The following is a 17,095-nucleotide window of genomic DNA, read 5'->3' as shown; positions in this document are numbered from 1 at the left end:
CATCTCTAAACAGTGTCAGGCGTTCGCTCCCTCTTCTTATTCTTCGTGTGGCTGCTGATGTTGATGCAGAGCAACGGTGATCGAGCCAGATGATTGCATCAGGAGTAGCCGAGCGGTGCATCGCTGTGATGACGACGATGACGACGACGCCTCCTCCTTCGTATTTGCGAATCGGGTATTGAGTCGTGTATTGTTCCACGGTCCTCTGCTGGGTGACTGCAGTTGGCATTGCATTCACTACAGTTTTGAGTAAAGTTATTTATTATATTCTAAGATGAACATCCAAATTATTGATTCTTTACGTACTTTATCATAATCAACGTCATTTCCAAATAAACACAAAATCCTCTATTATAAAAAATAAAATTGGCAAAGGCTATTTTGATAAATTTCAGTTAGAAAAAGATACATTTTCTTGGAGAAATCAATGTCCCCCCAAATGTAGAGAAAATGGCCTTATTACCAAGCTAGAAGTTATTTGCATCAATATGAATGTAAATACTATTACCCAGTACATTAAGCGTGCAGCCACAGATACGTTTTCTATTATTGTTGCTTAAGATGCTGCTGCTGCTGCTACCGCGTCATTAGTTGTCCCAGTGTTTAGCTAAAATGAGCTTACGTCGCTTCACTGCGGCTGAGTGTTCGTAAAAACAAACTCGACGATCGGAGTTTTACAAAGTTTGGTCAAGTCCTGCGTTGGGGAGAGAACCATGTGAGTGAGCGCATCTCTGATGAGTGGCACCCCCCAATCCCATCGCTGCTCCTCCCCCCAGCACCATTTGTGTTGTGATGTCAATCGCTGTGGTTCATAGCATTCCCAAATATCCGTGCTGTGCATCTGGTTGAGTGGTGTTTGGATGGAAGTGCAAAGGTTGTTTCAACCTTCGTGTCGCAAAAGTGAACAAATGATGACGGTACATCAGTAAAAAAAAATTTCGTTCTAATAAAAAAAAGTGTGCACTGTCCAGTTTAACTTAAGATAATGAAAAGGTGTTGCTGTTATTTTATCACTCAAAAAATGGCAGGTGCTTAAAAGCAAATGCCAGAACTTTTAAATTGGTGAGCGATTAATGTTGCAACGTTTGAATTTGTTTCGTCTCAAGTGCACATCTACCCCCATTTAAAATCACACGCACATTTGTTGTCCTCGTTTATAAATACACTGGCTTTACTACTCGGCTTCGCCCAAGACTTGGATTCTTGTCTTGGATTAATACACGGCCTACGCTGAGGGTTGGGGGGGTGATGCGTGACGTCAGCAGGCACACTGCGTGACGCTGCAGCATGCGGGTGACATGACAGAGATGTGACGTCACCGCTCACTTGCTTGCAAAATATATACATTATTGCACCCCTCCCCCCAAAAAATATACAAAAGTCTATTTTTATAATTTTTGCATGGTGTACAGTCTGGAAAGTACCCACATGCCAAATTTCAAGTTTGTTGCATGTCGGGAAGTAACATTTCGAACAGACACACATATTCACAAATTTCCCTTTTATATATATCGATGTTATTATGTCACTAAGGTATGGCACTATAATGTCTGCAGTTACTGTGATACCCACAGCGCAGTTAAACAAAGCAGACAATGGGACATACAATAACTCAATGCCCAAGATTCACGAATACAAAAGAGGCGTCATCACAGAGATGCACCACTTCGCTACTCCTGACACAATCATCTGGCTCAACCAAACATGCATTTCAAATCACAGCCATTGCTCGAAATCAACAAGTGAACAAAAATCAGGCGCTTAGTTTCTTGATCGAGTTCAAGTTGACCTTCTCTAAAGATATGTGCATGTGAATACCGACTGGATATTATCGAAGGAAATAGATGTATACAGAACTCTATCTACTTTCAACACGAATGCAAAATGTGATTATGCTGGAAAAAATAAAATACGAAATTTTTCATGTTGATATCAAACTCTTTACTCAAAAATGTCACATACCTTCCTCACATGTTCTTTTGCTACAATTACTATGTTTGTTTTAATTCCATAATTTAGCTGGTTGCAAAAGTGTGTCAAGGCTAACGATTGTCCCCCAGTATCGAGATGTTTATTATTTTTCAAAACACACATTGCTATGCTTAAAAAATGCAATATTTACCTAGGGCCCATATTCTTTAACATCTTGCATTACTTAACAAGCTATTTCAATTCACTAATATGAACAAATGCATGGTCTAAGTATACTGCACTATTGATGCAAAACCAAAATAGATGCAGCAAAAATGTTGCAAGCAAGCACACCGCAGGAATTAGCTATTTTAAAAGACCGCACAAAGCAGCACCAGCCTCATCAGATTACGGCAGAACAGATGCCCCACTGCGTTATGAAAATTGACGTGAGCCACACACGTTTGTTATCGCGAACCCGAAGCAATCGAAATGTCGGCTGGGTTGATCTCAGAGCTGTGAAAGACTGCCCATTTTACATCACGGTTCATTACCCCGTAAGTAACGAAACCTAATCGTTCCGGCTGCGAATGACTAAAACTAGGCTGAAAACCTGCGGCCTGGTGTGTCTCTGTTCACGCGAAAGAAATGTGACACCTTCAAAAGTTACACCCAACCGCTGCCGAGCCGCTGCTTTCGAAATCGTACATTTTCCGAAGCCTTCATTTTATATGCCATTAAATGGGGGCTTAAAATGGGATTCATTGTCCCTCATTTGAGACCGCTCGTTGCTTAACGGGAGTCAAGAGAATTGAGGCACCTGCTGTTGCCATGACATGGCCATACCAGGGAACGGGCTCTGATTTCGCTCCTCCCGCACCTCCCCCTCCTGGGATTTTTTGTGTGAAATTCCCTTGCTCTTTATTTTCTATTCCACGTCACCACTAACACCCCCCCTGGCCTTCAGCTCTTGAGGGCTGAGCCGTATATATAACCCTCGGCAGAGCCCCGTGGATTTAAGTTTCAAGTTTTAAAAGACCTCGGGCGGCTACGTGTCCCTCGGCCAAGATAATCCATTCTTTTTAAAAAGACAAGCCATGCCAGGGGTTTTCAAAGAGTGGTCTCTCTTTACACGACTAAAAAAAGAGGTTGACAGCAAAGAAAGATAGAGTGAGAGCACACAGGCTTGTTTTTTTTTATTAATACATTATTATTCTAAGTTGTAGGCAAACTATGAGCTCTGTCGATCCACTAACAGAATTCATGGCAGTACAAGCATTTTGGGCCTCACAGAACCTCAACTCGTGTAATTTAAAGTGTGCATGCATGTGTGGCCACGTGCATGTGGCGAGTAGTTTGGATGGTTAAAATGCAATGCACTTCAATCGCAATGGCCTGGGTTGAATTAAAGGTCAATCGCGTAAACCCAGCCCATCTAAGTTCGATTCCCAGTCACGACTCGCGACAGCAGAGAATGATTTTCAATCTGGTTCCTGGCACTGCCTTCTCCAACCCGCGATGACCGACTGAGTGAAATATGGTCAAACAACCACCCTCAAGACTGACAGCAGTGGATTGCCAAGGGCCTATGCGTGACTACTATTATTATTGGTTTTACAGAATATAAGGACCATTTTGAATTTGTAGCTTGTGTTGGTTTTCTCCGTCTGATACCGGTGTTTGGTAGGCAAAGGTGGCGGGGTTTTATCGCTGACTGCAAAACTCCTCCATGCACTGTAGCGACCCTTAATAGGTGCTCGCTGACAGCAATTGCACAAGTGCCGACACAGACATGTTATACTGGTAGGAACCTCCTGGTTACACCAGCCCACAGGGGATTATTGTGTCTGTCCGTCGTGCAGGGAGGGGCTGGGTGGGGAGGGGCTGGGTGGGGAGGGGAGGGTGGGGAGGGGCTGGGTGGGGAGGGGCTGGGTGGGGAGGGTGGGGCTGGGTGGGGGGTGGGATTGGTGGGGCTGGGTGGGGAAGGGCTGGTCACCCCGTGGTGCCCTTATAAAACTCAACGTTTAACCTACTCACGCTGGCTTGTGCCCGCCCTCACAGTCGGGCATATTTGCGGAATACACCACGCCGCCGTTGACCCTGGCCCTTGACCGAGCAACCCAACGTTCCTACTAGCTCCCTCCGCAGGAATGTGTTTCGGGCTGCCAGAACCCGTGATCTGTGAAGCTCGTTGTGGTTGTCCAGTTCAAGCTTTGGACCGGCAATGGTGGAAAATTAGGGATTGAAACACTCGTACACTAACTCAAAACGAACACAGCGGAATCATATAGAAAGTATAACAGTCGTCGTTTAAAAAGTTTACAAACGACAAATTACACTCAAATCTTCTTTGCAAGTCAGCTGCAAATGTGGCTGCGGTTGACATCAAAGTGTGAGTTTAAGAGCGTTTCTTGACTGTAAATTCGGAAAAAATTGAGGGGTGTGTGCGCAGGAGGGGTAGGGATTACACGCAGCAGGTTCCAAGCCCGACTCTCGTTTCTAAGGACGAGCAACAAGAAGCGCGACGTTCCTCGTAAGATTCCTCAGCTTTGGCAGTCGCCGCTGAAACGGTTCGCGAGAAACAGTGGAGATCTTTGCCAGTCTATCCATCGAGTACAAAAACGGGGACGCGTTTGTGCCCGTTGTCGCTGGGGTGCGATTTATATTTTGTAAAGCGCACGCTTAAATGTAACGCGCATTTGTAATCGTGCGTCACGTGCGTGCACCGCTTGGTAAACAAGAAGATCTTGGACTCTTAGAGTGGGGATCAAGGACTGCAGTGAGGGGAATGTGTCTCTGAAGCCACCCACCTTTGGGACCATAACTCCTCTCATTACCGCCATCCCCCGCCTCCTGTGCTTAAATTCCATCTGTTCAAAGCTCCACGCTCGCCACTCTGGCTATGCTACATGTATCGTTAGAGCCGCCTCCAGGCTAAAATGCGCTCGAGGCAATTGCCCCAGACTCACTTGGTGCATCGTAAATCGTAGACGGACGTGGTCCCGTACCACGTGGGACTTCCGACTTCCCAGACGCACACTTACATCCACTCCTGTACATTGGGTCCGAGGCAATTGAGGGGAAAACGGTGACATTGATTTGCGTTGGTCATTGGCTCAGAAGGCAATTGTGGTGGTTTTCAGTGGTGGCAATGGTTTACCGTATGCGTGGGGAACAAGTGACCACGGGGTTTTTTTTTGGGGGGGGGGGGGTACAATAAATGTATGGCTTGCTGCTCCCCAATATGCCCAACACACACTAGCCAGAGTTCGGGCCTCTGAGCGCCAACGGTGCAATGCACATCTGAGTTCAAATGCCTCCTGCACAAGAGTTGTGAGATCCAGATGGAGAAGGTGGCGTGAACGTGAACGCCATGATGACCTCCCGACCTTGATACACACACACACACACTGATGCACATCTAAGGCGCAGTGGTCTATTCCTCTCTTATGGCTCTTACAGCATCCTCTGCCATTAGGCAAGACGAAATTCTGTTACCATGAAGAGTCACTCTGCAATGTGCAGAGCCGTAGTTGGACATTTTGGCGGCCGGTTAAAGGTCCCATCCTCGCCGCTCCCCCCCATCCCTCGATGCTGCTGCGGTGCCATCCCCCCCACCTCCCCCCCACCACTTCCACCCCCAACCTCCCCCCCACCCCCACCAACCCACTCCACCCCCACCTCCCCCAGCAGGAGGGGCGGGTGTGCGGGGAGGAGTCGAGGGGGGGGCATTGCACATTTTGTCGATTTACGCCACATTTTGCTGACTGACTTTGAACTTTTGCAGAATAGTTCTGCTCCGTGTGGAAGAGGCTGTGTGGCATTTGTGGGCCGAACGCACGCTGTGGCTCGTTGCTGCAGGACAAAACGATGCGCTCATAAAGTGCAAATGGTTTTCGTGGAAAAGTAATGCCGCCGGTATTTCCCACGAAAGCCAGAAACGGCCGCTTTCACGAATAGGACTCTTTGTATTTTAGTATTTTTTCCCTCCCCATCTACTTTTTTCATTATCATCAGCCTCTCCAAGCCGCTGCCGCCACCTCTCACAACCCTGCGATGTAATAATCCACCCATAGCACCTGCACACAGCCTGAACTCATCGCTGTTTCCCTTGGCGCATGTTTTTCCATCTTAAAAGTTAAGTATGATAAAAAAAATACCTCATTGAAAGGTTTAAACATGTATGGCTATTATTCCTATCCATCTCGTGAATACGATTTACACGCATCGCAATTGTACTTAAATGTTGCACTATTAAAGGGAATTTACGATTCAAGAAAAGAAAAACTAATTAAAAAAATAAGTTAATATTTAATAATGTGCTTAAAAAACTTTCAAGTGAGTCTGAAAGGATTGTAAGTGTTAGCCGCATTCAATGTCGGCTTGTAATCTTCCCAGCCGAGGCTTTCGCCACTCTAAGAGGTGAGGGAGAAATTGAAAAGCTGTTAAGAGCCAGTTTAAAATTACATTGGAGTGGCGAAGGATTTTCTTTTTTAAAGGAAATCAAATAATTTAAGTTGCATTCAAAACGTTCGTGGTGGTGAGGCATTCATCCGGCAGTGGATTGATCGTCGAAGATGATGAAGATAATGATGATGAGATTAACAGATCCAATCGAGTGACGCAGTGGTTAGAGAATGTGGCAAGCAGCCAGTTCAAAGCCAGCCGGAAGTCAACATAGCTCTTCATCTGTAGCGTAAATGAAATGATGAATTTACCACTTTATGGGAAGTTTCCAGTGCTAGTCCTATGGATATAGCTGCCCTTGCTATAGGAATGTGAAGTTTCCACGACTGCCTCTGGATTTTAAACAAGAGATGACCGCTGCTGCGGTTTTGTTTGCGTGGGAAACCACTTTTGACTGTTTTAACATTGTCAGGGGATCCTGTACTGACATTTAGATAAGTATCAGACCAGCTGCGTGCATTTTACGTTGTTGCTCGTGAACGAATATTTACCCAAAAGATTTGGGTCTCACAGCTCATATGGACATTGAGCAGCAATCCCCACCACAGAGACAGCAGTGAAATTGACAGATTATAGCAAAGGCCAGGTTCTCCGAAGAACTATAACTGAGAATTGCGACACCCCCAATCAGCACGGTTGGCTACGAACGGCGAGAAAAAGTTCAACATACAAACAACATACATGCAATGGCTCAGTTCACTTCTAGATTTGAAGCTTTCGTGACTGCAAGAATTCATACTCTTAGTTGTTGTGAGATGGTTAGTACTAACCATCTCACAACAACTCCTCTCCCGCGGCCCATCCTGGCCCCCCCCCCCCTTAACCAGTATTTATAAGGTCGGGTCTCTTGGGACTTCTCTTTACTTGATACAGCAATTGTGCTGTGACGCTTCCACCTGAAGACGGAAGCTTGTGTTGCCTCCACAACGTCGTGATTTATCATTTTATTTCTATTCGTTTTTCTATTATTATTATTATTTTTTTTACCTACGTGACTTTACCGAAAAAACCTAAGAGTATGGCTCAGTTCACGTTTTGCCATGTGGCGGCACGGTGCAACTCGATGCGTTTATTCACACATTTCATTCGCGGGCGGCACCTTTAAGTACTTGTGCAGTGTTTTCCCGCTAAGTGGGTTTTGTAAATCCGGTCAACAGGCGGGTCAAGTAGATCCTTGTCGTCTGCATCAGATTATGAGAGGAGCAGGCATTGTGTGCGGTAGCACGGGTGAGCGTGTGGTTTATTTGTAGTCATAACAACATGTTACGCTGTCGTTTAATGGGATCCTTGCAAGCCAGCGGTTGTTGCTTTCCATCTGCCTCTTTCGCCTCATGCGGATCAATATCAATCCATACCTCGCCGGTTCAGTTTGTTCTCCCGGTACGGCAGTTGAAACAACGGCACAATCTTCTTAAATCACCCCCATCTCTGTGCACCCAGCGGTAAAAATGGGAATGCCACAGTTAGTCGATCGGCACGTCACGTGTGGCGGCAGAGTCGAGTGTGGGGTACACCTCTTCCAAAACGTTTGGCGCAGCGTTGAAGAGTAGGCCAAAGTACCTTCTCTCCAGAGCTCCCTTTTAGTGGAGGCCGTTCCGCCAGCAACGGCGTGAGCGAGCGATTGCAGGGCTGCGCCTCTACCCGCACAACGTGTGGAGGCTCGTGAGCGCCAGGCAGGATATTTACTAATCCGACCCCAGTAACGTCCGCTGCTATAATGGAGGAGGCTTTTTCACGAAGGTCCGGCATCACATTGGCAGTAAACCCTTTCCCTTTTCAAATCTAGACCGCTACTATTACAGTAAGATGAATCGCCTGCACATTTTGTGCGGAGAGTGAAGAAAAATGGAGCAGGCGAGGGGGGCGATTGTGGGGGGGGGGGGGGTGTGAGGGAAAGACAGAGGAGTATGGCCGGGAGAATATAAAGGTGATGATGTACGGTGGCAGCGTGGCCTACGGGGTCACCAAGCTGATTGTCTACCGTTCACTTGGCGACACCGTATTAAGAAGATCTACAGTGACATCACACCGGCCACTATAAACAGAAAATGATAGGCCCTATTTTGCTTTTTATAAACAATATTACGGCTCCAAAGTAGGCTCAATTCGTGCTCTGGAGACTGCTGCTCTGACTTTACTGCGAGGGAGGTCACGAGCACCCGGAACGAGCCACCTGAGTGGCTCTGTGGCCAGCTCTTCTTCTTCTCCTGCTCGTTCTGCCACCCGAAGCTGAGCCCACCAACGTCAGCCGCTGGTAAGGATTTGCGTGTACATGGTAAGCACATTACGTCACATCTCATCTCAAAACATGCCCATGCCCTGCTTGCAGTCTAGCCCAAGGGGGACTCCCAGCGGCAGCTGGTCCTGTGCGGCACAACGTGTCAAGCGGCACCGGCCCGCAATCGGACATTATTCTCCACCAATAGGTGGGAGAGTTGCTAAGTGGGGTTTCCGCCCCCCCCCCCACCACCCCCGAGTGTTAGACCACTGTGCATGTTGCACACCAATGTTAGTAACACGGTCACTGAAGACACTCGACGCGATGTGTACAAAGGTGCTTTTATGATGTTATTCACATAAAATGAGTGCTTAGGAGTTTGGCCAGCTTTTACATATATGCCAATTAAAAATTATTTCGAGGGGTAGGGGGACGAGCAAAAATGTAACCCGTTACATTCGACGAGCCAATCAGATTGTAGTTTGCGGACTGTTAATTTCTAGGTGGGCAGATTAACGGATGCCGAAAGTTTATATATAAACCTTGAATCAGATATGGCACTTTTGGATTGCTTTTAGAGTCCAGTCTGCACACTTCTGTGTCGCAGCATCTCCAAATGCACACACAGTACCACACCAGTGCAATATATTGCAAGGTCGCACTCAGTACACACGAGGTGCTTGCCACAAACGAGCCACAATACCTTGCTGATCTCACCAAAGAGCGTAATTCAGCACGCAAACTCTGGTCATCCTCGCGAACCATCGATCAAAGATGGTCACCGCATTGCGCTCTTTCAGATGTGCTTCTGCAGACACATCTGGAATGCTTTTCCTTCTGATATTAGGAAGCCACTGGAGCTATGCACTTTTAAATCTAGATTGAAAACTCAATTCTTTAAATCTGCTTTTTGTATTTCGTTTGTTGTCCTTCCCCCGCACCTCTGATTTGCATGGTTGGATCCGTAGGGTGCGAAAGAAGTTCAACATACACACATACGTACTGTTATGAGCTCATCCTGAAAAAAGTTCAACATACATACATAAAATAATATCAACATACTGTACTTACATACATATGTACGTGATAGCAGAATTTGCCCACTTTCTATCAGCTTCAGCATCGCCGCTATGAAAAGTACAATGTTGAAAATGTAACATCATATTTGGCTTTAGTACCCTTAAAAACCTCCAGATAACAGACCATAATAGGACTAGGTAAAACAACTTAAAAAAATAGCCATTCCGATTTTGGGTGGCCAAAATTTAAACGTTTAAGTTCACAGGATATTCATAGTCTAAGCGTTGACTGGATTATATGCGTGAAACATGTCAGCTTTCGAGCTTCATTTCTAGAATAACATTATAATTTACATCCCACGCTCAGAGCGACGGATATTAGACACCTTACCATGTTTGTGATTTCATGTATGGCATAAAACATATTGTTACCTAAGAGGGCATCACTATTTAAAACTCTAAAAATATCAGTTACGTTCTAATAGCACCAAACCCTTTAGAACATTTGTGAGCAAGAAGTTGACTTTCAAATCTGGAGAGGCATCAAAGCCAGCAGTCTTCCGTAATTGATGTATCCTATAATACTGGCAAAGGGGATCAGATAAGAGGCATTACTTATATTAATATATGTGAAGCGTTAAATAACTTTAAAAGATGGATTACGTGCCATTAGAACAACTGTGTTTTGTTGTTCACAGTTGAAGATTTCATCGAAACCACATAACTGTGTCAACAAACTCGCAATTGTTGCATCCACATGTTACGGAGTGCCTACAAATGCCCGTTACGGATCGGTGCCTTGTGTGCCTTCATGGTGACACACGTCTATTGTTGTGCACCTTTGGACAAAGGGTTGGTGGGTCACGCAGACACAATAGCCATCCAGGATGAATGGCGATGGCTGCAAAGGGCGGTGATAAAGGGAACGCCCGAAGGCACTCGGGGGGAGATGAAGACCACGATCTGAGTGGATGTCAAACATCAAACACTGGACACAGAGTGGAAGCCGTCTCTGTTGAAAGACGCAGCCCTGGACAGAGAGAAGTGGAGAGACTACCGCAAGGGGATATTGGTGAAGGAAATGGTAATGACCCAAACAGCTAAGGGACTAGAAGTAGATGATATGACCCAAACAGCTAAGGGACTAGAAGTAGATGATATGATGGCAGTAGCTACAATTCGATTCCTTGTTTTTGTGCACGCACAGTATTGAGTGATATTTTCTCACGTGCAAGGGTGTTTGCCAGGCACTTTGCTAACCATCCATGCACAAGAAAATATCTCGAAGGAATTGGTCATTCATCGAAAATAGGTGTATTAAGACTCAGTGAAGCTATCCACAACAGAGAATCAAATGTGTATATACTTAAAACCCTATTATTATCCACGAACATCTCTTGTATATATATATAAATAAATGCAACTTCCGTGGCTCCTTCCGACCAGAGGGAGACTTATGGTATTAAAGGTGACCGATGTTTGACCCATGACCTTCGGCTTAGGTAAAAGGAACCTCGATCAAAAACAAAGGCCCATAAATAGGGATCAACGTTGTTCGATTAAACTTGTAAGACATCAATGCCTCAGCTATCTACAGTATGTGTGGCTAACGTTCACAACGAAGCTGCGACAGAGCCGTAGAAATTATCTTGACGAAAATTCGTATTTCGTCAGATATTTTTTGCCGAAAATGTGCCGATGTCTACAATTGCCAACGACGAGACAAACTGTCGTAATAATGGATTTTGAGCACTTGGTAAAAATGAAAGTCCGGCCACCAGTGTTGTTGGTGTGTCTAGATGAACCAAGCGCGTTGACAAAAAAGGTGTTCTGCACATACACTTTAAGCCCCCTCACTCTTTTTGGATTTATTTTTGGATATATTCTTGACTGTTTGAAAATGAATAACGCACGCCTGGGGCCCATTCATTTATTGAAAAGGGTTTAATGAGGGAAAATTCTACCAGAAAAGCCAATTCGGTCACTGTTATGGATTTGCACACAGTCAGCCCCTCTCCTCCTCCCACTCCTTTGCCCGAATCTCACTCTGCTCATTCCAAGGCCGTAATTATAAAATATATTGGGGGGGGGGGGGGGGCACATCCCCCCCCCCCCCCAATATTCAAATATGCTCAAAATGTCCCCCCCAATATATTTCAATAAAATAAAATGTCCCCCCCAATATATTTCAATAAAATAAATTTCTGTTTATATGATTGTGGTTATGGTTGTACTTCATTAATCCCTAATCTTTGCCATTACATACAATGAAACAAGAAGAGGCAAAAAAGAAAAAAAACAGAGCAATGTAATACAATACACTATTAGACATTATTGTAAAAAATAAAATAAAAAGTCCATCGTATGTGTTAAGTAAATTTTTTTTTATATTTTAGGCAGGAAATTCGTTTTAAAATTTAGATTTTTTTTTCTGGGGGGGGGGACCCCAGACCCCCTGGAAGATTTGGTCCCCCCCAATGTTGACTCCATGGCTACGGCCCTGGCTCCATCCCTCTCTCCACAGTTCCCTCCACATCCTCCAGCATCTCTCTCACCTCACCCCCACACCCTCCCACAACATCGCCTCCGCGATATTCCAAGAACATCGCTCCGCAATGAAAGCACAGCTCTTTGTCGAGTGTGCAACCGAAAACAATGCACAGATGTGCGTCGGCCTCGAGATGACACGATGCGATGATGAAAACACTTCACAAATAAACCTCTCTTTTTGAACAAACCGTGGGACGAGTGGCTTGGGTGGGGGGGGAATGTGTCTATGTCTGGGCACTGAGCCAGAACTTTTGCGAACTCTTTTGTGTTTCGTGGACAAACAGAACAGGCGAGCAGGAAAACATAAACCCTTCCCCAACAGCAAACACCCCCCGTCGTCGTCGGCTCAGAAGTTTCATCTCAAAGTTGACGGCCGGAGTTACTTCAGTTGACCGTGAGTTCAAGGGGCTGGCTTTCTTTTTTGGCGTGCCGTGAATGTGCGGGCAACACATCACCATCTTCTTGGTTCTTTCGGTAAAGTCACGTAGAAGGGAAATAATAAAATAATAAAAATATTAAACATAATAAAATACAATTCTCACGACGTTTCGGCCACAATGCAAGCATTGTGGCCACAACGACGTTTCGGTCACAATGCTTGCATTGTGGCCGAAACGTCGTTGTGGCCGAAACATCGTGAGAATTGTATTTTAAGATGTTTAATTTTTATTATTTTATTATTTCCCTTCTACGTGACTTTACCGAAAGAACCAAGAAGATAAATCCCTGCAGTCACGAAAGCTTTAAATCGAAATTTAACACATCACCACTTACACTCATTTCAGAAGTGTAACCGTCAACATCAAAGTATTGTTCTGATTACAGTCGTGTTGTGCGATTTCTTCCCTTTCTTCTCGCTCTCCCTTTCAATTTAATTGCCGCGCGAAAATACGCGTTTCATTTTGAGACGTGTTCTTTGGAAATCTCGAGTCCGTTCTGTTTTCAATATGCAGCAGCAGCAGCAGCACCGCGGGTGCCGTTTTCAATGCACAAATATGTTTAGCACAGCACGCACTGTACGTAAGGGGCCGTCCATAAATGACGTCACACGATTTTTGACGATTTTAGACCCCCCCCCCTTCGTCACATGGCGTCAAAAAAAGTCAGACCCCCCCTCAAATATGACGTCACAAAGCTCTGCCCGCCGCCCCCAAAATAAAACATGCTTCAAATCGCTTTAAACTATTGTCATTGTAGTGCGTAGTTAATGTGGCGCTGCACTCTGATGTTGTTGTAGGAGAGAACATTTATTAAAACGTCTATTTAATTAAGTAGAACGTGTTGTCTATATTTATTTAAAGTTGCGCATTTTGATGTGACTTCACATTTCTCAACCCCCCCCCCCCCTTGTCACACATCGTCACAAATGTCTGACCCCCCCCTCCCACCCAGGTGCGTGACGTCATTTATGGACGGTCCCTAACACGGGCTTGGAAACTTTCTCCCCTCCATCCCCACCTAACATGCTGCTGGCTGGGGGGGGGGGGCGGGTCGCCTCAGAAAGTCGCATATCTTTAATTTAAAAAAATCGACACCCTTTTATAACGCGAGAGGCGGTGTAAATGTTTAGACGGACGCGCGAGTCGCCGATCGACTCACGAAAACACAGTTTTGTCCGCACTCGCATCGCCCGCCTGTTGAATCGAAAAGCGGCAACGGGGTCGATGCGATTAATAATGATCGCAGATGCTCACTTGTCGATTGAAGCGTCAGCCGAGCTTTACGCGGTTTGGCGATTCACATCATTTGGTGTGGCCCTGCCAAGGCAACCCTAGGCGGGACTCTAAATTCAATAAATCTAGGAGCAAACCTGGAAAAGCAGTTGCGAGTAGCAGCAACATCATCAATACCAGCTAACATCACACGCCTCGCCAAATAGAAGCAGTTCCAGCCATCACATTAGGGATGAGTTAATTAAATGTTTGACCAAATATAACAGGATAATTTTTAAGTTGATCATTTTGTATGGCCCGCGAATGATGTTATAAATATCCAAATGGCCCTTGGCAGAAAAAAGGTTCCCCGCCCCTATTTGTCATAAAGGTTGTGGCCCGGCTCGTCGCTTGCCCGACCCACTGCTGCGGGGAAGCGCCTTCCACTCGAGGGGAGCCGCTCTAGAGGAGATCTTGGTCTACTCTTCCACGACACTTTAGCCTGCTAAATGCGACGTGGCGATTGGCTGACTTTAGCAATTAAAGAGAATTGTATATTGTTTTTCTTTTTTCACAACGGGGCCATGGGTTAGGCGAGCAGGTGGTTTTACTCACCCATCCTCATCCTGGTGGTTGATGTTTGGCCTCTTGGTGGAGCCCAGCAGCTCTGCAAGTAAGAGACAAAACAGGGAAAGCGGAGTGTCAAAGGGCGTGCGGAGACACGATGAACAGCAACAGCGACAAGCAGCCTGCTGGCAAAGACGCAGTGAGAGAGAGAGAGAGAGAAATCTTTATACCATGTGCTCGAAGCGTATATTTCACTTCGTCAGGAACCGCCCGAGGTGGCATCAACTCAACTGCTCCAATTCCCCTTTGTGCCCAAAAACAGCGAATGGCGTGACAATCACTTCAAATGAGCGGGGTTATAAAGTCATCCGCTCGTATTGGCCGCATAAATGCGTCGGTACGACCAACATTTGCTCCCTCACGCGGTACCAATGTCCGCTCTGGCCCACGGACGCCAAGAGGTTCACAGCTGCATTGTGTCCTTGGAGGTTTTCTTCTTCTTCACGTGCTGCTGATGATGATGGAGAGCAACAGCTCTGCATTTACATTGAGGTGGTCGAGCCAAATGATCGCGTCAGGAGCAGCGGAGTGGTGAAGCGTTGTGACGATGCCTCCTCCGTGTTAGTGAATCGGGCACCGAGTCATCAATCGTGTGTGTGTGTGTTCCATGGCCCTGAGAGTTTATTTTTTTAAATATTTTTTCCATCGGTGCATCGTCATCCGATATCCGCAACGGCCGTCGGCGGGTTGCTGCCGGTTGTGGTGCCGGAGGCGATCAAAGTGATCTCGGCATTTCCAGCACACTGAATAATACAAAGACAATATCCGAACAGAAAACAGCTTGGCAGGACGAGTGTGTGTCTTTACGAGGAGGGCCATATGCTGTCGGAGGTTAAAAAAAAGATCGATTCTCGTGTATTATTCTTTGAAGAAAACTTGTTCGTGCAACGGGGGATTTATTGTGGAAATATTTTTTTTTTTTATAAAAGCGCATTGTAGCAATATCAATTCTATAACAATTCAATCACGCGTTCGTGTGTGTGTTGGATTGTGACATCCGCACACGCCAAGTTGGTAAAGTTGTTCCACGGCCAGTGCTCGATGACGGGGCGATAGTTGACTTGCAAAAAATACGATTGTGCTAAATAATGACGGGTGCTACTGCAGAGATAGCAATTGCATTTTGTCAATACGTTCTGTGCTACACGAACCAAGTCTACCGTATTACAGCAACAAAAAACTAAAATTACTGTAATCGGATCCAAGTAGTAATAATGAAAACATCTTAATCTAATTACGTGCATTGACTTATATTTTTGACTTATAGGGAATGCTAACAGCTGACAGCTTAATTGTACTCTCGGAAGTTGCTTATTCCGCGCGTTCTCTCAATTATATTTCAATTGCGCTTTTGGAAATCTTTTCACGCGACGACGGGATTTCCATTCGCACTGCGCCACCGAGTCTCAGAGAACGGCTGCGGAAGATGACATCGCAGAATGTCACTTGAAATAGGCATCTCTATCTGCGGTAAGGGGGCACCACCTCTCTTGATGCCCTCCAACGGATTTGATCGTTGCGTGTCAATCAAACAGAACATACGTTCACGCCTTGAGCTGGAATTTTGGCCAAATCGCACGCGGTCGTTTGTGACACGGGCTCAGACGATCAACTCCACACACACGAGAACGGCTGAAACCTGGGACCTCAAAGCAGGATCTCGGTTGTGCTATCTCAAGCATCTCTTGATCTCCGAGCTACCGAGCCAACTCGATTTGATGGATTCTCATGCAAAACATGTTTTTATTGGTTGATGGTCTAAGCCCCAACCAATACCGCCGTTGTATAACCTTCCGATGGTCACTGCGGTTCGAATAAAACCACATGTCAAGCTTTTGACATTTTACTTGTCAAATGCAGCACACAATGGCACACGCTTCTCAGACACACAGTGCCGCATACAGACAATAGCCAAGGAGGAATGCGTCCGACGTTTCGTCCACTGCGGAGACGGAGTGATGAAATCAGCCAGTGTCCAGGTGCTAGGTAGATTGATAACACTGCAGGATTGTGAGAGGTGCTGGTGGTGTTTTTGGGAAGCCTTCATACAGCAGTGGACTGACAAAGGCTGCTGATGATGATAATAATGTTGATACACAAAGTGTTTATTTTTACTGTTATAATGTCGTTATTGTATGTCCCACAGAATTCAAATTGCACACATACACACGTGTTGTGTCCAGTATTCACACATGGGTGATTTAGATAATAACAATAAAAAATGTTGTCCTTGCCATTGCCATAATCTACATCTATGGTTTGCGTAGTCCCCCAGTGCCTCTTGTTCATCTGCCTCTGCAGCTGCCTAGGAATTGTGGGAAATCAGGCCAGGCAGACGTCTGGCCGTGAGGTCAATGGAACGTTCAATGTTCAGTTGCAAACACTGTGCACGTTGGAGGCAATTTCGCCTGAATTCTGAACAGACGCCACACCAAACCCCCCGACAACGAATTAAGACCTCCCCGCAAAGCCAGCAATAGCTGGCATTGCGCGATTGAAACGCAAAAAGCCAATGCCACATTGTGTCGCCAGATATAAGCACATAAATAGTCCCGGCAGCTTATGGGCTTTGCAAGCGAATATTATCAATCAGCATTTGGTTAAGACGTGGCTTTCACGACCATCCCTTTACGTAAGACCGACGCAGGACG

General features: G+C 45.8%; 1 protein-coding gene across 1 annotated transcript in view; it reads right to left on the bottom strand.

The window, feature by feature from the left end:
* The window catches only part of LOC144730364 (caskin-1-like), a 413,671-nt gene that overhangs the window by 126,067 nt on the left and 270,509 nt on the right, over nucleotides 1–17,095 (bottom strand). The window contains exon 2 of the mRNA XM_078611135.1: nucleotides 14,433–14,484. Coding sequence (XP_078467261.1) covers nucleotides 14,433–14,484 — 52 coding nt within the window. The remainder of the gene's footprint in view (nucleotides 1–14,432; nucleotides 14,485–17,095) is intronic.

Source organism: Lampetra planeri, chromosome 35 (genome assembly GCF_965212315.1).
Source record: "Lampetra planeri chromosome 35, kcLamPlan1.2.h2, whole genome shotgun sequence".
NCBI classification, from domain to species: Eukaryota; Metazoa; Chordata; class Hyperoartia; order Petromyzontiformes; family Petromyzontidae; genus Lampetra; species Lampetra planeri.
Note: the sequence above shows the minus strand (reverse complement) of the source record. Positions and strands in the feature narration are given on the sequence as shown.